This window comes from Typha latifolia, chromosome 7 (assembly GCF_019914945.1).
Source record: "Typha latifolia isolate L0001 chromosome 7, TyphaL0001v2, whole genome shotgun sequence".
NCBI classification, from domain to species: domain Eukaryota; kingdom Viridiplantae; phylum Streptophyta; class Magnoliopsida; order Poales; family Typhaceae; genus Typha; species Typha latifolia.
In genome coordinates this window covers 1076169-1101014 of record NC_133092.1, presented here as the reverse complement: position 1 = coordinate 1101014, position 24846 = coordinate 1076169, and the positions used below count along the sequence as shown (strand labels likewise).

The 24846-nt window shown below is 37.6% G+C and overlaps 6 protein-coding genes across 6 annotated transcripts; 2 read left to right on the top strand and 4 right to left on the bottom strand.

The window, feature by feature from the left end:
• Positions 1-2059: 2059 nt before the first annotated feature.
• Positions 2060-5383, bottom strand: LOC140791800 (profilin). Its single transcript, XM_073142459.1, has 3 exons — positions 5194-5383; positions 2744-2881; positions 2060-2414 (listed from the first exon to the last, which is right to left on the bottom strand). The coding sequence occupies exons 1-3, from the start codon at positions 5314-5316 to the stop codon at positions 2280-2282; spliced, it is 396 nt and encodes a 131-aa protein (XP_072998560.1). The 5' UTR covers positions 5317-5383; the 3' UTR covers positions 2060-2279.
• A 1708-nt stretch (positions 5384-7091) lies between these two features.
• LOC140792889 (derlin-1) lies at positions 7092-11402 on the bottom strand. Its single transcript, XM_073144115.1, has 7 exons — positions 11257-11402; positions 10383-10518; positions 8792-8865; positions 8586-8679; positions 8279-8407; positions 8013-8173; positions 7092-7567 (listed from the first exon to the last, which is right to left on the bottom strand). Exons 1-7 carry the CDS (start codon positions 11271-11273, stop codon positions 7456-7458), a joined length of 723 nt encoding a protein of 240 aa, XP_073000216.1. The 5' UTR covers positions 11274-11402; the 3' UTR covers positions 7092-7455.
• A 1789-nt stretch (positions 11403-13191) lies between these two features.
• On the top strand, positions 13192-14064 carry LOC140791799 (protein OXIDATIVE STRESS 3-like). The gene is made up of 2 exons (XM_073142458.1): positions 13192-13527; positions 13645-14064. The coding sequence occupies exons 1-2, from the start codon at positions 13322-13324 to the stop codon at positions 13946-13948; spliced, it is 510 nt and encodes a 169-aa protein (XP_072998559.1). The 5' UTR covers positions 13192-13321; the 3' UTR covers positions 13949-14064.
• Positions 14065-16270: 2206 nt separating this feature from the next.
• Positions 16271-17896, top strand: LOC140792974 (leucine-rich repeat extensin-like protein 7). Its single transcript, XM_073144252.1, has one exon. It carries the CDS (start codon positions 16374-16376, stop codon positions 17631-17633), a length of 1260 nt encoding a protein of 419 aa, XP_073000353.1. The 5' UTR covers positions 16271-16373; the 3' UTR covers positions 17634-17896.
• Positions 17897-18174: 278 nt separating this feature from the next.
• On the bottom strand, positions 18175-19133 carry LOC140792121 (acid phosphatase 1-like). The gene is made up of 3 exons (XM_073142962.1): positions 18757-19133; positions 18433-18639; positions 18175-18352 (listed from the first exon to the last, which is right to left on the bottom strand). Exons 1-3 carry the CDS (start codon positions 19131-19133, stop codon positions 18175-18177), a joined length of 762 nt encoding a protein of 253 aa, XP_072999063.1.
• A 750-nt stretch (positions 19134-19883) lies between these two features.
• Positions 19884-24640, bottom strand: LOC140792120 (LRR receptor-like serine/threonine-protein kinase IOS1). Its single transcript, XM_073142961.1, has 13 exons — positions 24577-24640; positions 23823-24387; positions 22622-23106; positions 22388-22523; positions 22172-22243; positions 22029-22100; positions 21854-21934; positions 21546-21736; positions 21030-21286; positions 20824-20950; positions 20674-20736; positions 20392-20587; positions 19884-20313 (listed from the first exon to the last, which is right to left on the bottom strand). Exons 1-13 carry the CDS (start codon positions 24638-24640, stop codon positions 19884-19886), a joined length of 2739 nt encoding a protein of 912 aa, XP_072999062.1.
• Between the last annotated feature and the right edge of the window lie 206 nt (positions 24641-24846).

The window sequence follows — 24846 nt, the reverse complement described above, 5'->3', positions numbered from 1 at the left end:
TGCGTCTCGTCTTTAGCTTCTTGTGGGCATTCCAATGGCAGGGTTTCTACCTAGGCCTTGTCATCGTTCATGTGCATGCATCCCAAAGTTGTCAGTTGGTTGGGCGATCTAAACTAATATTTGACCACCAATTGCTACGAAGCAAAGCAACGAGATCGAGTTGGCTAAATTATTATCATTTAGAAAAGACTTAAATGACGAAGATTAACTGCACTTAAAAGTGTTGGTTTCCTTTTTTATTATTATTATTAATTTTTGTACTTGGAGTTTCATTAATGTCGTCCGAGTTTTCGGAGCCGCAGCCGTGTCGGTCACCACTGATATACTATGCGGGTCACGTGAACCATGCTGAGTTGATTGGATTTGATTAATATTATTATAGAAAATACTTTGTTATTATTCATGTGTTATTAATTGTTAGACCCTCTATTATATATTTATATATAAGTTAAATTAATTATAGAAGTAAAATAATCTTAACACACTGGTTTTTTTTTTTTAAAGTTTCAATTGGGGTCACCTGTTGTTAGGTGAAAATTAATTCAAATAGTTTTTTTACGGACCGGGATCGAGTGATAATAAAAGAAAAATATAACGTGGTTTTAATTAATTTTTCTTATTATTATTATAATGAATTACAGTGATAATTAATTCCTCTTGACAGTAGAGTGGGTGTGCGTAGCTGGTAGTTGAGATTTTCAGCACCTAGTATCAAATCCCTTTCGGAGTGCAATTTTAATGAATTTAGTTCAAACAAGACGAGCCACTGTCATTAATGTTTTGACTCTGGTGTATTAAATTGGAGACCCAGAATTGAATGATCTTTTGTTGCGCAGTGTATCCAAAATGAATACAAAAGGAAACGAGAATAACTAATACAGGGTAGGTCTAGCCCTTAGCTCAAAGTGGGACCACCATCCCATTTAACTACATACTATTCTGAATTACAACCTTCTTACTTCAATTATAAAGCCAAAATTGAGTAAAACGCAAGATAAAGTTCCTCTCTCTTGACAACATTTAAGTTGCAAGAAGTGAAGTGGACCTCGATCGAGCCAAATTTTAATGCTATAAGGCATGGATTTGTTTCACTGGTACCATTTCAGCAGAGCCCAAAATTCCATAAAATTTTAACAACTCCCCTAATGCTGGAAAAGTTTTACCTCCACTGCAAATGTCAGAGTGTGGAGCTTTCTCTCCAGAGAGGGGTATTTATCTCTGAGTTAACTTTGTTGCATTAGAGAGAGAGAGAGAGAGAGAGAGAGGGGCTATTGGCTGCCATTAAAATGACGGGATGTTCTCTATGTAAGTGAAGTGGGACAGAATTGCGTAGATAATAAAGTAAATGCTGCCCTATAAATGTAGGACTTGCAGGCATCTTCTGAATGCTAAATTAGACCATGTGGTTCTTGCCAGTGAAAGGTACGATATACGAGTGCTGAAGGAATTGAAAGCCTGCAACTAATATAGTTAAAAGAGATTGCATTAATGTTGTTCATATGAAGAGAGTGGATATACTTGAATCCTAGAGAACTAGAAATTTAATTGAGAATTTCTATTTGGCAAAATAATTATGGTAGCATGAGATGATGGAATCATACAATCCTGCATGGATCTGTCTAGTCCTGGACATCGCATAGCCAGTCATCAGTAAGCACTGCTGAAATCCAACAACTCTAACAGCGTAGGAATTATTCTGGCCATGCTATTAAATTCGACACTATAGTCATCATAAATACACTTCCATGGAACACGTGAGAGCTTCTCAGAAAACACTGAGATGTTGTCTGGTCATCTACATAAATCCACTACGAAGTGCATTGGATATATTTGACTTCTTTTACAATATATACATCCATGGTTTCACTGCATATAAAAGTTGATCAAGCTGGGTATAACTATTTCATTGATACAAGTTTTACTCAGGGAAGATAATTGCTTAAGAAAATAATGAGTTGCTATTCCACATCATAGAGAAGCAATCAAGCAAAAAACGCAGTCCATTTATTCCAGCACCATCATCACAGTATAGATGCAGCCCATAACCATGCACGTATAGTAAGCAACAAAGTGAACAAACCTTCAAGAATTGATTACTTATAGGTATCATAAATTAAGTAAAACATCACAAACCAAAGTTTGAAATTACAGACATGAATGACAAGGTGGAAAGCATGCCAGTAATGATTTCAAGCTATAAATTATCTCTTTCAAAAAGCATCTCAAGGATCATAGAAAAAGGAAGAATAAGAACAGTTCCAAAACAGCATAAACTATATTCAAAATCCCTGATCAAGAAGATAATCACCAAGCCTCTCCACGACCATGTTGCACTGCCCAGCAGTCATTGGTTCATCATATATGCCAATGATCAAAGCCAGATTAGTTTTCTTGACTGTCACACCTCCAGAACCCTGGAAGCACAAACAAGATGCAGAAAGGTGAAACAACATAACTTTTAATGCATGCATTATGGATTTTTGGTTAAGAAATTACGGTTATCACATGCATGAGATATAATACAATGAAGAAGAGCACCGAAAATTACTATGTTTCACAGGCCCAAACACAAATCCAAGTGGCACCATGAGGACAGAGGAACTTGCAATTACGGATCACCTCTAGAGAGGTTTGACAGCATTGTGCTTGTGGCACAGTCCATCATGGCAATGCACAGGCATATCATCCTTGCTTCCAATAGCTCGCTACAAGCAATCAAATAAAAAGATGAAGGAGTTCAAACCTTCTTTCCTCGAATGATGACCCCAGGTTCACCTTGTATAACCATGTATTTTGTACCACCAAGATATAAGCCAGTTGGTGCAAGAGATCCAGGTTCATCAAAGTCATTCATAATGGCAGTAATCTCTTCATGCTTGAACTGCAGCGATGAAGAAACAATGTCATAAAAAAAGGGCAAGAATAACCACAAGCATTGAGAACAACTATGGTGTGAATACCACTGTTTGGCATAGTTACTCTCGCAGGCACAAGAGAGTTGCACTCATAACTCTCTGGCTCAACAAGAGTTTTGACTAGTCTTATTTTCGTTATTTTTTTTCTTATTAAATTATTTTTGACTTTTATTTATTAGAGCATTATGGTTAATTTGGTCTTTTACTTTACTTTGTCTATATAAAGGTTTGTAATCCTATCTTTTTAATTAATAAATATATTGAGAGTTTTAATATTCTGAGTGTTATGTTGGTGAATTCCAATATCGGTGGATTCCGACACTCCGGTGGGAGGATTCTCTAGATTAATTACTTTTGTTACGTTTCTTCCCAAATCTGTGATTAAAGAGTTTGTAATGCATCAAATTGGATAAAGAAAGCTTTGCGAGTTTGCGATGCAGCATGCCATAGATTTACAAGGCAATATGAGTATTAAAGGGCTTTGATTCACCAAATTATGTCAACAGACACCATGTCCGAGAAAAAAATAAGAGGTGAAAAAAATTCACTGCACCATTCTTCAAATCCTGCAAATTGGTAGTTTTGAGTAACCTATAGAGTGTAAAGTGTCTATTGGTCACTGCACCAAAGAGATCTGATCAATAACCAGAATAATGTAGTGAAGATACTAGTGTAGGGCAATTTAACATATACCATTGTAGACTCTAGTTCTTGATGCGAGGTTCCAAGCTGATATCAGTACATTACAGTTACAGTGAGCGAAGCCCAAATCTAATTCTTTTATTTATTTAGGGATGCCAATCATATGTTCCTCACAATTTTTTTATTCATAGTTATTTCTGAAATGACACATTATAACAAAAATGTCACATGGCCACTTAGTGCCAGCAGCCTTGAGAGGAGAATACTAACCACATAAAAAAAACACAACTAGTTAGGTAAAATATATAGTCCAGCCAAGAGACATTTGCTAAAGATATCTTCAATCCTTGATTCATTTGTCAAAAGCTATACATACACATGGACATGTTGCATGAACTGCAAACCAACAATTCTCTCATATGATACTATACCAAATTAAATGGATATGAAAAAAAAATGAAATCTCTGTGAACCAATTCTTCTCCCTATTTTACCAACATTGAGTCCTTCACCACAAGAATGATATAGATTCTCTCTGATACTTATATCCATACATGTCATCAGTACTTGTTTCAAGTGCCTCATCAATAGAAGGGTATGTTGATCCTCAAATTATCTTGCATGTGCCCAAGTGGATTTGTTAAGCAAAAACAAATGCTCCATCAGTTTGAAATGAACAGTAAAATTATATGAATTATGAATATGTGACCGAGTAACTTTTCAAGTAATGAATGTTCCAGCACATGACATGATAAATGTAACATATAAAAATCAGAAGAGCTTTGACAAAGAAAAAAGCTAGCCATTGCTACAAACAATTATGATATTAAAACAGATTTAGGTAGTGCTAATTGTTCAAAGTTCAATGTAGATTTATTGAGGATCCTATATGAAGCGGCACATGTGTGCGCAGGGTGGATTAGAAGAAACACGATTAGGATATTCAAGAAAAACAAAGGCATCTCTAGCTGAAATCATCCAAATTGGATAATATAAGTAGTAGTGTTCAAATGCAACTCTCACTGTCTTACCATTCAAAATAACATAGCCAACAAAGCTTAAAAAGCTTTAGAAGTCTCAAGAGTTACCAAATCCAACTATTGGGGCCAGTAAGAGAATGTAACAATGACAACTCTTATCTATATCATAAACATACAAAATCTTCCAAAATATTGACTACACTAAAACCAGCAATACTTACAATCAATGTGATATTATAGAACATTACTGATAAAATTCTTCATTTTTTCAGATTAAACAGGTAAGTAATAAACATAAACGTTGCCAGCCACGCCATTACTGTTGACAATCCCATACCAAAGAATCCAGGTATAAAACAATAAACAATATTGGAAAAAAGAAACATTTGTCCAGATAATGGACCGCAATATCCAGAAACTGTACACTTCCTAGCAAATAAAAATAAGATTTGGACACGAAACACGAATCCAAACATATGGAAACCTGGATCATCACAGATCAACACAGTTTCCCTCAGAGATCAATCAACAACATCAGATGGAATCCTCAAACAATAAGCTCAAACTCGGATCGCACCAGTTAGAGATTAAAAATTAAACCCTCGCCCCAATCAAGGAGTCATGAAGGGGAAGGGAGAGATCGAATCGAGCATCACCTGGGGAAAACTGGCGCTCTGAGCCCAGACGCTGCCGTCGTGGCCAACAATGGCAGCTGCCATGAGATGCTGCCCTTCGATCTCGCACATCAGATGGTCGTCGACGTACGTTTGCCACGACATCTCCCTCCCTCTCTCTCTCTCTCCACTTTGATAACACGCAGTTCATACATCTCTCCGCTTCTCTCAAAAACTGTGACATCTAGCAGAGAATAAAATAATATTTTAAATTGTGATTTTTTTTGTTGCGCAATTTGCATTTAAAACTTTTAATTATAATCTGGTTTAATTACTCCGACTACCATTTAACTATACCTGATTTTTAAGGGGCAAACTGAAACGTGTAACTACGGTGACGAAAAAGCCTAATAAATAACTATACTCCTAATTAATATATCATAATATTTATTAATTTTAAATAAAAATAAATTTAAATAGTAAATAACTTATTCTCTTCTCTCCCATCTCCACTCTTCTACCTTTGTATGCATTGGGCAAAATGTGAGTAGGAGGGTGACGGCAACGGTGGCCGACACATGAGCGAGAGGGCTGACAACGAGCTCACTACAACCTCTCTGTGCCATGCAACGCGACAACGAGTTCACTATGACCTCGCCATCCCACATGGCATGACAGCAAGCTCGTCCGTGGTGGAGACATTCCAATGCCCTCACTCGAGGAGGGAGAGAATAGGAAGGGTGAAGGTGAAGGTGAAGGGGAGAAGAAGATAATTAAATATAATAATAAGAAAAATTTAATTTTTATTAGAATGTCTTTTTATCATAATTTAATCAATAGGTCATATAAAGATTACAAGGTTATTTAAGTCATTTGGAATAATTACGTCTGACATAATTGACACGTAAGTTTATTCTCCCAATTTTTGTGACTAATTATATTAAATTTTTTCTAAAGTTTAGAAATAACATTATAACCTAAAAAAAATTATGGAGTATGTTAAAAACCGAATATAGTTCGAGGGGCGTAAACATAAGTAACCCTTATAATTGATAGTTTTGAGCTTCTTTATTTTCGAATTACACTTTGAGATCTCCTTTTATCGATTTAGTCATAACAAAGTAAAAAAATATTACCTTGTACTATAACTATATCCAAAGACTACAAAATAAATGTTTTTCAATTTACGAAAGTATTATTTAAAATTCAGTAAAAAAATAGTATATATAAATTATGTAAATGATACGTGAAAAATATGCAAATTATAAAGTTCTAATTTATCTAAAATGTACGCTTTTAATAAAAGCTAAATGAGTAAAAACGACCAAATTTATTATCCAAAAATTAAGAAAGCAAAACTGTCAATTCCATAACAGGGTTTTTCATATAAATCGTCTTTTTTTTCATATTTACTACAATATTAAGTTATTTTCATTTTTCCATAACTGTCAAAATTATCACACTTAAGATAATAGTGGTATATTTGTGAGAAATAATTAATTTTCAGTACTTTTGGATCAGATTTAAAAAAAAAAAATTAGAATCAAATCCAAAACATATGATTTGTCTTCAAATATAAGTACTCTAAAGGACGGGTGAGAATCATAAATGCCTCTAAAATATAGGGTGCAAAATATAATCTTTTGAAAAATAAGGAATTATAAAAAGGAGTAGCAAATAGCAAAATAGAGAATTTCTTGGGCCTCCAAACTGTAAATATCTCTCAAGCAGAACACCTAGTGAGGCTTCCTAGCATCACGGCCCAGAAAAATTTCGGCCCAAATTCAAAGATCCAGGGTGCCAAAAAGCTCAGCCTTGCCTTGCCCTCCGCGACACTAGACAGAGAGACAGAAGAGAGGACCTTGCTTTGCAAATAATAAGCATAAAAAAAAAACGGCTGCAAAATGAGCAAGCAAATTAGGCCACAACTAACAGCAACATTACCAAATGAATAGCTTATGCAAGTATAATAACATCTAACAATTCATTGAATTGTCTTAACATATCTTATCCAGAGCTTTGGCATGTGGTCCAGAACAAATACGTATTCAATTTTCCTTCCATAGAATTGCAGAAAGAATGTTACAAAGACAAAGTTCTGAAGATCTAAACGCCTACACTACAGCAATAGAAGCTTTTTTCTTTTTCTTTTTCCTTTTCATTTTCCACCAGTGGGAATGGCCACCAAGAAGACAGAACATGTCAACTTTAATCATGTATAAACTTAGGATAAATCTGCATCCTAAGGACCATCATGAACAAAGAGCACACTGGAAAATTATGTCTGCTTAAAAGGCGACTCTCTTATCTGTTGAGTCTATAGCTTCTTCCCCTGAAGGCTACACCGCCGGTGCTGCTAGGTTGCACAGGGGAGTTTGCTTGCATTCCCAACCTCCACCGAGAAACCAACCTGTGTCTGTCAGACAACTGGTCAAGGTTCTCACCAAATGAAATTTCTTATGGAGAAATCTAATCTAGTAATTTAAAAGCAATTTGCATATAAACAAGTCAGATTTCTATAAGTTCTGACCTATAGGCTAACTATAAGGCACTATTTCATGAATTAGCATAAAGACTAGAAACAGAACTGATTAAAAAGTGGTGGCTTCCTGTACGGAGCTTACTTGAAACTTCCAGCCAGCCAATGTTGCGGTCAAACATTTGACAGACTAGTGAACAATTCTTTACTTAAGTGAACTATTTTATTCGACATTACCTAACACTGAGAAGGTCAGGGCCAAGAAAGATCATTTTTGTATATTCATATAATTACTGAATTTGGATGACGAAAAAGTTTAGATATGTAACGCCTGACAAAAAGAATGATTATGATAATGCAGGTAGACGGAAAAAAAGGATACACCCAGATTGGGGTCTTCAGCATGTTCTTTCCACCAGCAAGTGGATGTAACACTGTAAGAAAGTAGTAGAGATGACCAGCAACAATGCCCAGAAGGTTAGGCATAAGGGGTGAACCAAATATCACATCCAATGCGAGCATCGCCCAAGGTAGATAAAATGCCTGCAAGACCAAACGAGGAAAAACACATCTTTATAATAGAAACATGAACTATGTGGAGATGAATAAGTAAAACTAATACAAAAGAGAGAGATAGAAAAACGATACCTTCAAGGAGACAAGGCCATAAATATTTATTTGTGCATCTGGATACTCTCTACTCCAAACATAAAGAAGCATGGAAACCATAGATACTCCTAAGAATGGAGTCCACAGTGGTGGGATAGCAGACAAGGCCTAATACCAAAGAGATTGAAATATAAAGATCAGTACACATGCCTGCTCTATCAGTGAGTTCAAAATCACAAAGATGATAATATTGCTGTTAACCGTATTTACTAAGATATATAGATTTTCCAGAAAAAAGTGGTCAAATTAATAGATGAAAGATACATTAAAATAAAGAAGCACTGACAAGTAAAGAGATGGCACCAAATATCATCATCCACAAGAAATCTGCAGTGCGTCTGTCAAATGGACCTCTCTCCAACTGTACACCATACCTTGCTCTACATACAAAATATATACCAACTTAGATTCTCAATGACTCTATTTATCTCTTAAATTAATATGTAAGAAAAGAGGCAGGTACAATAAAAATTATTGCACAACAATGCTTACATCATTAGGAGGCGAATACCAAAGTTTATTGAGAACTTCCCAAGGAAAAAGAAGTTGGCAAACAGCCTCCATATCTGCAAGTAGATGGTCACATATTGTAAAAGATCAGTTTCTTTCCATGTACTTCCAGACAAGAGATCCACTGCAATAATTCTAGTTGATTTTATAAGCGGTCCTTTTGAGATGAATGATGTATAAAGACCAAGTTTATGGTGATATTTACAAATAACATTGCTCTATTATGAAGGCTTCAACCATTATCCGTCAAGCATTATAATTTAGAATTTTATAACCTTCTATAGTTCTATTATGGCTCCTAGTTGGCTGCCAACTTTATACTGATCTTCCAGCTTTTCAATTATGGCTAGAAACCATACTTGCTTCTATAGTTTCATAAGCCAAATTTAAAATAGTCTTCGATTTGATGTCTCATATCTTATTTTGTTCTAAGTACTTGTAAGCATATGATGATACGAAGAACCCATGAACCTATACAGGTAGGGGTGAAAATGGGTCGGATTAACTCTGACCCGACTTGACCCGATCCGATTCGAATTGGATTTAGATAAAAAAATTTCTACCCGATCCTGATACAGATTAAAATACGAGTAAGATTTTTAAAAAACTAAAATACAAATTCAGATACGGGTAAAAAACTCAAATACGATTATAACTTTTTAAACATAGATACGGATATCGAATATCTGTCTAACCGTATTTTTTTGAATGATTTATAGTTTTTAGTTTGCTTATTTAAATAGTGAATATTGATATCGTTACTAATAATGTATTCTGTATTATTTCTAAGATTGATTTTACTAAATTTATATGTATTCGACATGTATATTTTTTTGAAAATCTTAATATTTTACGTTAATTGTTTCCAAAAGTAAATGTCATAATTTATTTAAAATTTGATCCACATCGGATTAAAATTTGATCTTCTATCCAAAAATTATCTGATCTGTATCTGAAAATTAGTCGTATCTGTTTAGTTAGAATATAGTTTTAAATTTTGCTATCTATATCTGAATTTGTATCTCAACCCAAAATATGGATCGGGGATGTAATTCGAGCAATATTCAATTCGTACCCGATCCATTTTCACCCCTATATACAAGTAATAGCTTTCTACTGCCATGGAAACCTAAACTTGATAAACGATACATGTTCAAATTATAGTTATTATCTGTGATTTACTCGCACTGTAAAACCAAGTAGGCAGCCAAAGCATTTTTCTTAACCTGTTAACTAAGTTTTTTTCAAAAAGGTACCTACTAATCTGCCCCTTTGTTAGCCACTTCTTTAATGCTTCATATTCTTAATGTTTAACACTTTTGAGCAACCAAAACTATCACATGTTCCCCTTTTTGTTTATTTCTAACAAATCCACACCAATGCAAAACTCCATATTTAAACTCCCATTCCTCATTGTCAAGAATTAATCATCAAATTTAAGTATTTCATTAATTAATAAATTACAACAATCATGAAATATCACTATCCTTCATTTCCATCCTAAACCAAAAGTTAGCTCCTAGAAAATAATAAAAAATAAAAATCAGGAAGGCATTGTTAACAGAAATAATACCTGAAAGCGCTGAAATACTAGCTCATATAGTAGAGCAATATGCAAGTGACTCAATAGACCCAACTGGCAAGCTGTCGTGGTCAACAAGCAAGCTGTACCATAGGCCTTGCTCACTGGTGGAAGTGAATTATAGTATCTGAAAGAAGGAAAACAGATTTAATGAGACTAGTGATGAATAACAACAACTTGGTAGAATGCATTTTGAGATATTATTTTCTTTCTACAAAATAAACCAATCGGTATATACAAACAGGCATACATGTTCATAACAGAAACACACACACACTTGGCAATGAGGCCAATGTGTGATCACATCTATAAGAAATTACCTCAGAATTCCATAACCATGCCATTTTTTCAGGTCCTTAACAGAATGACCTCCTCAAGATTACCTCTGACACTAATAGATATATAGAACCAAACTAATTCCGACAGATCATAATTTTGACCTATATTCAAGCTTAAACCTTAATATCTTCTACTCAAGTTTACCCATTTTGCATGCGAGTAAACAAACAAAAAACTAGAGTCGAGAACTTAAAAAGCCTAAACTTGAAAGGCCTGGTACAAATTACTTGGAGTGTGAATCTTGGACAAAATTTTATGGATCCAATCTAAAAGTTTTCGGGTTTAAATCTTTGACCTAGAATCGATAGAATCGATCAAGATAATATCTAGGTCATACTTGCAGAGCTAAATCTACTACATTGACTATGAACCTCAGATCGAACTAAATCATACAAACGCAAGTACCTACAACAACCCATCTGTACAAAGTAATCAGATCCCCCCCCCCCCACCCCACCCCACAAAAGCGTTAAATTTAAACCTCGAAAACGGATTCAAATTGATGGGGAAGAGAATTGAAACTCACTCCCCGGGAGAAGACATCACTAGAACTTCAAATCACGAGCAATCGCTGTAGTTGATCTCTCGCGAGGGGGGGAGGTTAGAAGATGAAGCTTAGCGAACAAGAAGAAGCTTCTTGAGGGGCCGAGAAGTATTAAAGAATTAATAGAGGGTGGCCGCCGGATTGGCGAGAGAAAGCACGGGAGTCTTCTGATTGACATCGTACGGCTATCCTCTTATCTGTATACTAGTGACGTGGCGAAACAGTATTGACCGTTGGATATCTTGATCCGACGGTTCTGAATGCTTTCTATCATCAGGGGAGATATAAAAGCGCGGCCCAAGAGGCCCACTATTGATGGGCCAAGCCAATCCACAGCGTATGATCTGGGCTTGGGCTTCATATCTATGGGCCAACTCCGGAATAAGATTATTCCCTTTAATACAATGAAAAAGAAATATTATCCGTGTTACTTCACGGATAAGAAAAGTTATTAGTCTTGGTACGTGCACGTTTTGGAGATAAGAATAAAACGAGTGGTTCTCTTTAACGCAGTGGACGTTGGAAGGTCAGCATAGAAATCCATTAAAAGCTCATAATATTACGCCATTCATAAATCGTGGTTACCATCAATTCCCCCTTGTATCCGGATCGTGTCATCCTTATCGGACCCCCCCCCTCGAGGGATCAGATCAAAAAGCGAGTGGAGAGTGGATTAAAGAATAATTCACCACCCCTAAAGTTTTAGGCAACGAGTTAATTAAGGATTTATCTTAGTTGTAGTAGTACTCCAAAGCCCAAAGGAGGCTACTTTTGGCATAAAGCTTTATTAGGTTTTTGTCAAATTCTTTTGCCAAGGTTGAAATGACTAGTAGGTTTCAGGGGGGCCAGCTTGTACTGGGACCTGGGTTGGTTTTTGGAATTCGGTAAAGTTCACATAAACTAGTAGTTTCCATGGTACCATTTGTTTCTTTTCCAGCATTCAAACTATAAAGAAAGGAATAAATGTTGCTTGCCGCTTGCCATCTGTAGACATAACTGACCGTGTAAATTAACTCTGGGACAATTGAAATCTTATTAGACCCCACCACAGATATCTCTTATTAATAGTATCATATTATTCTAGAAGTTCTCTAAATTAATCTTCATCCGTTGTTTTATATTGCAGAAAATATTATATACATAAATTTATTTAAAATATTCTGTCTTTTGTTTTTATTATAACTTATATTTTACCTTATTAATATAATTTAAGTATTTATTTTTCTTTTTTTTTTGAAAATAACATGTTAGTTGCTGTTAGGTTAAGTTTAACAAGAGGTATTTTTTATGATTAAATTTATAATTAAGGAGTAAAAGTAGGGTACAAATGATAATAAAAGTTAAAAAAAAGGATGTTTTTAATCAATTTCCCTATTTTATGTATATATATATATATATATATATATATATATATACTGTAATTTATACTCTCTTTTCTCACTAATTTTTAAATTAACTCCTTTTAAAACCATCCATAAAAATAAAATTATTCGGCTTTCAAAAAGCGCTAAAGAAGAAGTAAACACATGTTATAATAGAGAGTATGAAATGAAAATAGAAAAGCTCACCAAAACCATCGGCACAACACAAGCCCCTTGTTTTCCTGACACAAACTTAATAATGCAAGGAAAATGCGTTGCTTATTATAATCTAAAAGGGTAGTGAGTAGGATATGGATGAGAGAAAGAATGGTTCTTATCCACACCCGGACCCACCTCTTTCCCTTTTTTGCCTCCCCTTTTGATTGCATGCTACTACCCCACAAGTAATCTCAAACAAAGATGATAACATCGAATCTCTCTCATCAATTAGGGACAGATGGCAGAGGTCTATTACTAAATATTAACCAATCCATCAACTTGGCTACCCTTTTAACTTTTGTTTACTTCTTCTTGACCACCCAAAGGTTGGCTATATAGATGGAGTTGCCTACTCATACAACGGACAAGTTGTTTTTGCAAAAAGAAATTTAAGTCCACATTAATTTTTTTCTTTCTCAAGCCATCTCAGAGAGCTAGCTAGGTAGCTGCATAGAAATAGAGAAGATATGGGTGATTCCCATGGAGATGCAGGTCATGAGTTATCTGAAGCTTCATCATTCTCTGGTGATTCCAATGAGTCGATCTTCTCATCAACAGCATCCGATCTCACCGACGACGCAACCTCGTCGCATTCTTCTTCCAACACTCTGCAACTGGATTCAGATGGACCGCTCTATGAGTTATCTTCTCTCATGTCAGATCTCCCTGTCAGGTAGATGACTTAATCTTTCTCGAGTTTATAGATTTGTTTCTTTTTTTTTTTTTTTTGCTGGCATGTACATTTAGTATTCTTTGCTTACTAATTTTAGTTATTGTGTGGGTGTTACAGGAAAGGACTCTCCAATTACTTTCACGGGAAGTCTCAGTCCTTTACTTGCTTATTTGATGCCAGATGCATAGAAGATCTTGCAAAGAAGGAGACTCCCTACGGGAAGAGGATGAAGACATGCCGGAGTTACGCAGGAGGATTAGATGCAAACAGCAAGCAAAGTTTCACACCAGGGCTTTGTAGCAAGGCCATATCAAAGAAGCCTTCCAGGGGTTCATGTGCTTCCCTAGTCTCGAGGAGGAGTAGCAGCAGTCTCCTGTACAGTAGCAGACCACCTCCTGTACCACTGCACAAGACCCTGTGATGCCATAGTTGGATCTAATTTTAGATTCGAGAAACCTCGCATTGTTTCGTTGATGAGTTTTTCTTTTCTTTTCTTTTCTTTTACGCGAAATTCAACAGTAGGAATTGATTGTTCAATTTCTTTTGTTCTCCTACGTATGGATGGGCCTTCGGCATGGGCCTTGATGTCCTCATAAATATTAGGTTCTGGCCACCTGGGGCCCAAAATACGCAAAGTCTAGCTTATTTGCTGGCCCGCCTAGGACCCAATCCGGCCCTGCACATCAAATCCTTCTGTCTTTTTTTTTTCCTATTCCTTACGCCTAATTCAAATTCAGATAAGCTGAAATTAAACAGAAAAAATTGAATGATCAGTAATTATATAAACTTAGAATACTTTTGATAAAAATTTTTTAACCAAAATCATGAGAACACTAGCTAATGTTTGACGAGTTAATTACGCCGACACCCTAAACTATACCTAGTTTTCACGAAGACCTTCTAAAATTTTTTAGGTTATAATGTCACTTATAAACTTTAGAAATTTTTTAATGTCATCATTCTTTTAGTGTGCCGTGAGAAAAATTAGGCGAGTTAGCTTACGTGGCAGTCATATTTCTCCGAAATGACCTAGATGTCATCGTTATGTATTTCAATTAAATTAATAAAAATTTAAATATAATCTTATTTTAATAATTTAATTAAATTAGGATAATTAAATGAGATTTAATTATGCTTCCCTCCTCTCCCTTCCCCGCCTCACCATCAACTACATTGGGCGCGAGCTAGCTAGGATATCGAGGGGCAGCGCTGGAGCACTGTTTGCCGACCTTAAGGAGGAGTTTTCGTTTGCGGGGTCGAGAAAGGCGAGGTCACGAGCAGCCACAGGTAGTGAAGGTGAGGGTAGCCAAGGTCGAGAGTGGTGAGGACAAGGGAAGCGCGACATGGGCGAGGGTGGTCGAGGACGGTGGCGCAGCGTGGGTGAGGTTACGCACGATAGAGAAATCAGATCAGATAAGGGAGGAGGTGGTGAGGATAGCAGCATGGGCGATGAGGGCGATGACCAAATATGAGGGCGGTAAGGGCAAGCACGATGGGGTGAATGCAGTGAGGGCGAGAGGGCCATGTGCACTAGCTTGTAAATGCCCTCGGCCGCTATGTCGGCGAGGAGACCGGATGGTTTGGGGAGAAGGAATGACAGTGTATTTAGAGAGGAGATGGTGGTTTGTAATTTAATTATTTTATTTTATTTTACTCATTATGGCTAAATTAATTTAATTATTTTATTTTATTTTACTCATTATGGCTAAATTAATAACCTCATTAACTTATTAGGAGTATTGTTGGTCATTATGTGTTTTTCGTCATCGTTATTATTTGTTTCACTTTGCTCCAAAATTTAGATGTGACATTTTAACGTAAAATAATTTAAAGGGTCTCAATGAAAATCGAATATAGTTCGGAGATGTCACCGTAATTAAACCAATATTTGGACCAAAAATGATAATCTATTGCACATAATCATTACACCCATCTAAGAAATAATGGAGTGGAGAACACCATCACAGTTCACAACCAACCGGATAGTGTAGAAGGGACCACATACCCCGTAGGCCATAGATCAAGCTTTCCATTGCTTCAATCACAGAGACGAAGTGCACAAAAAAGGGCATGTTGAGAAGCTATTAATCTTCCAAGCTGCAGTAAACCATTCACTCAAACTCCATTATCGAATAGATGAGCAGGGAGTGGTTGAAACCTCCTCATTACAACCACAGCCACTCAATGGTTCATTGGCGCATGAGGAATTGTACTACCAAAGGTTGTGGAAGCCAGCAAGTTGCCTCTCACTCACTTGGATGTTATAATGCTGTAGAGCCAGCTGTATCCATGCAGCTATATGCCATTGAAGCTCAAGTGCATGCTAGTTTGGTTGCCATACTTAAAATAACGGATATAAATGAGAGTATTTGATTGTGATAATTAGAATAAAAAAAATAAAATTATTGCTCTTCTCTTAACTAAAATGAGTGGCTTATTAATTCCAAAATTTTATCCCTATGAAAACTTAGAATAAAGATTTCCTAAATCTTTCAAAACCGTATCTTATATTTGGCATGGATCTTTTAAAACAAAGAAAAGCCTCTAAAATAGCACGCTTGTTCTATCTAACCAGAGGTGCACACATCAATCCAGCCTTAACCAGATCTAGAAAGGTTAGCTGACTTGAGCCATAAATAACAATTCCCCACCACATTTAAACCCCTTGACTAGTGACCCAACTCATGCACCAACTGGTCAGTTGGTTTGAGAACCTACCCAATGCCAAGAAGCCAAGTGTCAGAGAAGGTACTAATCAAAAATAAAGCGAACAGTTGAGAGGAGAGATCAGAGATCGAAGCTAGAAACCAAAACCTTCGAACACCCCCTCTCTCTGTCTCTCAAAGATGCAGAGAATTTTGTTCTTCCTAGTCCTTTTCCCCCTCCAATTCTTCTGCCTCAGAGCCTTAAACTACATTGGAATTGGTGGTGGTGGTGGTGTTGGTGTCTGGATCAATGGGAGGGGGATCTTTACCCCCAACGGTCAAACTCCACCACCAAACCCTTCCGAGAGCAACCCTAGCAAGGAGTATGCAGCTCTGCAGGCATGGAGATCAGCTATAACAGAGGACCCAAATGGAGTTTTAGCCTCTTGGGTTGGCCCAAATGTGTGCTCCTACAAAGGTGTCTTCTGCTCAGAGCCACCTGAAGGCATTTCCACAACTTCCAATGTGGTTGCTGTCATAGATCTCAACCGTGGGAACCTCAAGGGGTCTTTGGTAAAGGAGCTCTCTTTGCTTACCCACCTTAATGTCCTTCACCTCAACAGCAATAGGTTCTCAGGCACGGTCCCAGATGCCTTCAGAGATCTTAACTTCCTCACTGAACTAGACCTCAGCAACAACCTCTTCTCAGGGCCTTTTCCCACCACCACACTCTACATCCCAAGCCTCAAATACCTTGACCTCAGGTTCAATGGTTTTTCAGGTGAGGTCCCAGAGGAGGTATTTGAGAAGGAATTGGATGCCATCTTCCTCAACAACAACCAATTTGAAGGGCAGATCCCTATGAGTCTCTGGGCGTCCCCTGCCTCTGTGATCACCTTGGCTAACAACAAGCTCTCTGGATCAATCCCGGCCAACTTTGGCTACATGAGCTCCCGGATAAAGGAGGTTCTTTTCCTCAACAACAAGCTCACAGGTTGCATCCCAGATGCACTTGGGTTCTTATCAGACATAGAGGTCTTGGATTTGAGCTTCAATTCCCTCACTGGCCACTTGCCCAATACCTTGTCATGCCTCACTGGGATTGAGGTCCTCAACATAGCGCACAACCAGTTCACAGGGCAGCTTCCAGACATTGTCTGTGACTTGAAGAGCCTTGCAAACCTCACTGTGGCTTTCAACTTCTTCTCTGGATTCAGCCAGGATTGCTCAAAGTTGTCCTTCAGGAATGCTTTCGATTTCTCTGGGAATTGCATACCTGGGAGGGACATGCAAAGGCCTCCACCCGAGTGCATGGGAATTCCTGGAGGTGGCTTTGGCTGCTTTGGAATGCCATCAACAGGGCCAGTGGCTTGTGCTGGTTCGATGACAAAGGGAGGTGGGATACCAAAAATACCGTTCACATTGACCACTTCACTTCCATTGCCTTCTCCTGTTCCATAAAGTTTGTGTCCGGAGGCGGCAGTTGGCCATTAATTTGAGTAGAAAGGCTACATGTATCTACTAGTGATTCAAGCTGTCTTCAAAATCTACCAGGCATAGGCAAAGTTTGTTTTGCTTTTCTATCTTGGCTGGCTTCATAAGTGCTCTTATTTTTAATGTTTCAAATGAGCAACTAGCTAAAGAACCGCCACCTTGTTGTTACTCTTACATATCTAATGCTGCTATCTAATTTTTGAGATAATCCAGAAAAGGATAGTAGAGTATGATGGAGTTATGAATCAGAGGCAAAGATGACAACTCTTCATTCAGCAACAGGTGATAAGGGCATGAATCGAATTTAGATCTAAGAAATAGTACGAAAGAGAAACGTAACAATATCAGCGGTCCTGTATTTTAAGGGAGAGAAAAAAATCATCGAAAATTATCTACAACATTAACTATTGAAGAGCTCAATGGAGTTAGCTATGTTGAGAATTCTTGGCAACTCATAAGACAACAGCCCATGGGCCAGTGTGCCTGTTATACTTATACATTTCAAAATTCATCCAGTGTAGTACACTGGATTTGGGAGCTTAAAGGATCGTGTGGCCATGGGTGAACCCAACAAGTCACTCCATTGATCTCCTGAGACGCCACGAATCCTGTAACCTTGATGCATCAATGCTGCTCGTCTCTGTGATTTGTACTCAGTTGCAGTTGTTTTCGTCTCATAAGCTTCCCTGTTTCATTAAACATTGCCATAGTTAGTACACTGTTTGCGTCAAAAAAGTCCAATGGTTGTCATCTATCCAATATGTACCTCAAAATTAGCCTCGTCCAAGAATTATATCCGGCATTTAGGAGATCATCTACGGTGGTTACCCGTTCATCTTCGCCGCGGCCACTTAAGAATATCAACTGAAATCCAAGTTCTCTTAACTCTTTGTACAGCCACATACTCGCCGGCAACGCCGCCGGAGTCGTAGAAGCATCTGAAATGCTGAATGACAACTCTGCAACCTTTGATCTGGAAGATTACTCATCCAAGATAAGCAAATCACTTTATAATCAGCATATATAATTGTGATTAGTTCAAAGTACACCAAGAGATGATGAATAGAATTTGTACCACCATATGACCCACCCGTTTCGTCCGACGTGGGAGATCAACGTGTCATCGACGTCAAAGATCCATGCATCCATGCCATCATCAGCAATATTCACAGTCTTTGCAAAAGCCAATGCCTCCTTTGCAACAACAAAAGAGTCCGATAAATACTGACCAAAATTTATATTACTCTTCACGTACTCGATGCATCTCTCCTGCTCCCTGTTCCATACACCGGCATCGTTCGTCTCCACGGCCAGACGCCAACTTGAACAATACAAGTCATTGTAGCCATCGGAGAGCTCGGAGTTATCATCCCCATCCCCATGGACGACTTCGAGGAGGTTTTGAGAGGAATTGGTGGTGAGAAAGAGGAGAAATGGAAACAAAAGGAGGCAACGGAAACGCCACATCTTGATTTGTTAAGTAGCTTTGGATGCAGCTATAGATATATATAAGAACATGAGTGCTTTACGGTAGATTTGTTGTTATAGTCTTTGTATTCTGATTGGTTTGCGAGTGAGGTGCTGCGAGATGCGTGCACAGGGAACAAAGTATGGAGAGGCAAATTATATATATATGAACGTCGTCATTAATGTACAATGTTCAAGCAATTCGGTATCTTGTACATGGACGAGTGAGATAAGATTGTATATTTATATACGAATGCATTTACCAATAAAAATTCACGAGATTGGCCACTAAAGAAAGCATTCTGCTGTTAAAAAATTTCAGATAAGGTGTTCCTCTTTTCTGTCAAGGATTTTTTTTTTTCCAAAAAATAAAGGTTTATGCTAAGGTGTTGGAACTTGTATCCTGTTCCTTGACACGTGAGTTCATAGATGAGTGGCCCAGTAACTAGCCGATCCATTGCTTGCTTAGCTGGGACCTTGTCCTGGGGCAGGCTTTCCATCTCCTCATTAACAATATAAAATTTATAATTTACTTTTTACTATAATGGCTGCTAAGGGAGGAGTTAGAACTTAAGAAGGAATTACACCATTGTTCCTAAAAATTTAATTTTTAGAGTGGTTAGCCAGTAATAGGGTATCAGAAAAGAAAATTTTATTCTGAGAAAGTTAACCAATGCATCATGAATTTGAATAGCACACCGTACGTGATATTTGTCCATCGCAACCTTGAGAGAATAACATCAATCACTACTACCTTGCAGTTGGGGAACTCATGCGGCCCATTTGAATACGCACCATCTCAATGGAATCACTCTGACTCGTTTCAGAGATTACCCTGGAGATCTCATTCTTTCCATCTTCTCTTGCAACCTCTCGTTCCAAGCTCTTCTTTAGCGCCATTACAACCTCGCTCATGGTTGGTCTCTCACTGTGCGATCTCATTGTGCACCTCATCGCAAGCTTCAAAACGTCTTGCACCGACTTGGGCTCATACTCTCCTTGTAGCTTTGCGTCCACAATGCTTGTAATTTTATGATTGTCGAACTCTTTGCCCACCCACTCAACTATATGACCTCTTCCGTCTCTTTCCACCGCCGGCACGCCGGTGATCAATTCCAGGAGGACGACTCCAAAGCTGTACACATCATTCTTCTCATGGAGCTGCCCACTATCCAAGTACCTAAAAAATTAACAACATATGTTACGTATATGTTCATCTCTATTATTAAATCCTAGTTTAGTTATCCATCTGGCTTACTCCGGATCCAGAAAACCGTCGGTGCCAACAACTCTGGAGGCCTCGATAAAACTCTTGGTGGTATCGATTGGAAAAGGCTTTGACATCCCAAAATCCGAAATTTTAGCTTCAAAATCTTCGGTTAAGAGGATATTGTGGGTCTTCACATCTCTGTGAATTATTCGTGTTTCGCACTCGGTGTGCAAAAATTGTAGCCCTGTTAGTCAACACGAGGTTTATGTAAATATTAGTCTTCAAACTAAGCCGGGTACAGAGTAAAGTAGCCAAACAAATTAACTTAACCTTGTGCTGCTTCAGTTGCAATTTGGAGCCGCTGTGCCCAACTTAAGAGCTTGCCATGGCCATCTGTGTCAGTATCATTAGTGAAATCAGTTATCCATGAAGGCTAGCACTAGTATATATAAAATTGTATTACCAAAGGGATTGTTATACCAAAGAGATGGTCCTTGAGACTTCCATTGGCCATGTAAGGGTAGATCAAGGCCAGGTGGTTCTCCTCCTCACAGTATCCAACCAAGGACAACAAATTCCTATGCTGAGCCGTAGACATGAGATGAGCCTGCCATATCACCCAGTTTTTATTTCACTATGCGCAACAAACAAAATCTAATTATTTTACATCAAAATATGTATGGTACCTCAGCATTAAACTCCTTGGTCCCTTGCGCAGATGCGTCGGAGCGAAGCTTAACTGCTACTTCTGTGGTGTTGTCTTCCAAAACACCGTGGTAAACTATTCCAAATCCACCACTCCCAATGACCCTCTCGAAATTGTTTGTGATGGCTTTCACCTCCAAGTACGAGAATCTACGGATTTCAGACGGGTTCGACTTGCCTACTCTGGGCGTTACTCCATGTGTCGATCCTCCTGGGAGATCAGGACAAGGTGGTGCTGCTAAAATTCACACATAAGCCACAAGAATTCCAATTAAATTCAATTAAATCTAGGCTAAATTATAAATAGTACAGTTAAATCTTACATTTACTGGGCTGTGCTCCAGAAAAATTTAGTGTAGACTAGGATGTTTTATGTTATAAAAAGATTTATAAATACAAACTACTCATACAAACCAAATGATTTTCATGAGTATAAAATCTTTGATCCATCATCATCATACATAGAGGAGCAAATAAGTAATTAAGGAGAAACTTACGTTGCTGTCTTCTAGCTCTTCTAGTTAACCAGATGGCAACGAGTACCGGTATAACCACACCGGAAACTATTGAAGCAACCAAAATAATAATCAGCTTATTCTTCTTCTGCGTCTGCGTCTGTGTCTGCTGCTGCTCCTGCTGCTTTCCACATGGATCCCAGGGGTAGCAGAGATGATTGTTATGTTCCAACCTAATAAAATGTAGATAGTACTAGATTTATCACACTAGTAATTGAGAAAAAAAAGAAAAGCGAACTAAGGAAATTAATTAGTTTGGAACATCATGGACTCGGTTGAAAGAAACAAACCCCAGAATAAGTGATCCAGATTTTTGTCTTTCAAGGAGAGCAGCTGGGATTAGTCCGCTGAGGTTGTTCCATGACAAATCTCTGCAACAAGCGCATATAGATATATACATCTCAGAGTTATAATCCACATAAGATGCAAGTCATAAAAAGGAAGTTGCATGACCCAATTACTTACAAAAATCGGAGGGATAACATCCCTGATAGAAACTCTGGTACAGTGCCTGTTAACCTGTTGTAAGACAAGTCCCTGAAACAAAGATTCATTAAATTCATCATTGACTCATTTCTCACACTTAAATGAGAGGTTTCAAAGCGTACAATTCTTGGATTGCAGTGAGTCTTGCGAGAGCAGCGGGGATTTCACCAGTGAATCCATGTGAACTTAAATTTCTGCATGAATGGCACATATATTAGTTAGTATAAACAACTTTATATAAATCAAATTCCATAATACATACTCTCAAGTATCACATATATAGTAGGATTTCCACCGTCCGTTCGACACAATCAAATATATGAGTTTAGGGAACCTACAGAGAGGTGACCCTTGGAGGACCAGAGTCAGCGATTGTACAGTTTATGCCAGTCCATATAAAATTTGTAGGACCACATGGATCTCCTTGCCATTTCTTTATCTGATATAATTTTTTGATCTCCTCCATAGCAGCAACTGATTATTCCAGAAGGCGTATTCGTCAGCATAGAAAGAAATTAAACAGATCATATTCAACTAGTGATTCTGTGTCATGTTTAATTTGGCATACATACCATCTCCTTGATACGTGGGTAGATTGGGGAGAGTAATGGCGGTATAAACCTCTATAGCGTTCAACATTGGAGGTAGGGTGGAGCCAGTTGAACGAGTGAAGTCGAGGTATCTGCGTTCTTCGACTGTCCGGACTACGTACTTGAAGGGTATGTGAGTTGCCAAGAGGTACGCCGGGCTGCAGTTATAGCTACCGGATTGCCCATCCAAACTGACTTGGAATGATCGACTCTCGGTGCTATTAAGGGAGAGTAACTCCGCAAGGTGCAGATAGACGTAGCTGGTGGGATGAATAATTCCAACGTTGGGAGCATCCAAGTAATACGTTAGTGTGTCATCAGTCGAGGCACCAGCAGTTTGCATTACTTTCAATGGCACGTCGTAGGGGTCTCCTTCCTTCTGCTGGACAGGGGAACTCGTCTCCATTAATTCCAAACCGACACCATTGCAGGGTGTCCAAGTCCGGTCGTACTTATCGTCGGGATACCTACGATAATTAACCATGCAGTTTATTTGCTAGCTAAGAAATTAACTTTTACTTAAAAAGGTTCTGAAGCTATCTAACGTTACCTGAGTGCAAGGAAAGAAAATTTATTTTTGTAAGAATTTAGAAACGATTATTTTATCTTATTCAAAGTGATTTTTTTTAAAAAAAAATCATATATCACCATAATCAATAGATTCAATACCATAATTAGCTCATAGGGAATGGTTTCTCCTATGATTATTTTATCTTATTTAAAGTGATTTTTTTTTCTATTTCTACTTTTAGACTAAATTATCCTTATGTCAATGGTGCTCAGATTGTTCTCTCATTAATGGTACCTAGTTTTATGATGATAATACCAACGTTTTATAGTGGTAAAGAATGGTGTTAATACATTATATTTCTGGTAAAAGACAGCATTTTTTTAGAAGAAATTGATAAGATAGGATTCAAAAAGTCTACTATACAGGGATTTTCTTTTACTTTTTTTTTAAAGTTTTTGATAAACATAATACCAGTTTTTCTGATACTATTAGCAAACGAGAGTTCTTAAATCCTTCATATTCTAACATAGTGGGAACAGGATCTATAATTCTCGCTTTTATCCGGTTTGATCTATATATTTATTTTGACATAATAATTAATAAGAATAAGCAAGAGGTTGACAAAGACGATAGAATTATAACCTTTTCGATTGAGTATCTGAAGTTAGTTACCTGATAACAACATCGGTAAGAGCTCCCAAGTTGCAACGTTCCGGAAACACCAGAGAGACGGATTGATCGACATCCTTGAATACATTATTATTATCAATAGGTCTCAGTTCAAGTGCAGAGATAAAAGGGACTCCTGAGCTCGTATTTACTAGACAAACCCAGAAATAATTAGCTAAAGCAACTGTGACAATCTCAGCCACGAAGAGCGTATCGGTCATATCAATGGTAATAGTTTGCCAAAAATTAATCCCTAGGTAGAGATCGAATCGAATATGCTGATCACTACCCGAAGTGCTATCTTTGCCATCATAATTACCATATAGAAAGTAGGCTTTGATAAGATATTTGTCACCTTGATTCATGCCATCTAAGGTGTAACAATTGCGATCTCCCTCTGGAAAACTTCTTACGTACTGTGTCTGCATAGGTTGGTCACTAGTATAAGTCTTGGAAACACTGTAGGCTTTTCCTGTGTCTATGTATTTGGTATCAGAAATGTAGGTTAATCCAGTGATGTCGTCAGAATAACTATCTCCATTGTATCCACAATCGATGCTCACGAAGCCTGGTAAAAAATAAAAGACAATTACTTAGTAAAGACAAGTTTGGCGACAATCAAATTTTGGTTATAGATCACTAAATTAAGTTTAGTTTAAGGGATTAAATGTGCTAATATGTAAGGTTAACAGTTGTTCTTGTGCTCCATTTTATTCTACCACCCAGTTTGAAGTATCATGGATACAAATTGATGTACCTTGCTGGGCATGACCGGATTCCATTGCGGAGGCGAAGAAGACGACCATTAGGAAGAAAGCCATCATTTATGTTTGCAGCTAATTATGCTATGGACAAAGTGTATAACTGTATATTAAGGCTAGCTATACATATATCTACATATATAATCATATCTTAATTGATGGTGGACTAATTAAAATGTGTAGTCTAATGGTTTCTTAGGGGGTAAAACATTGGCCAATAGATTCATCTGAGACAGATTTTTTTTTTTTGGGTTGACAAGTTGACA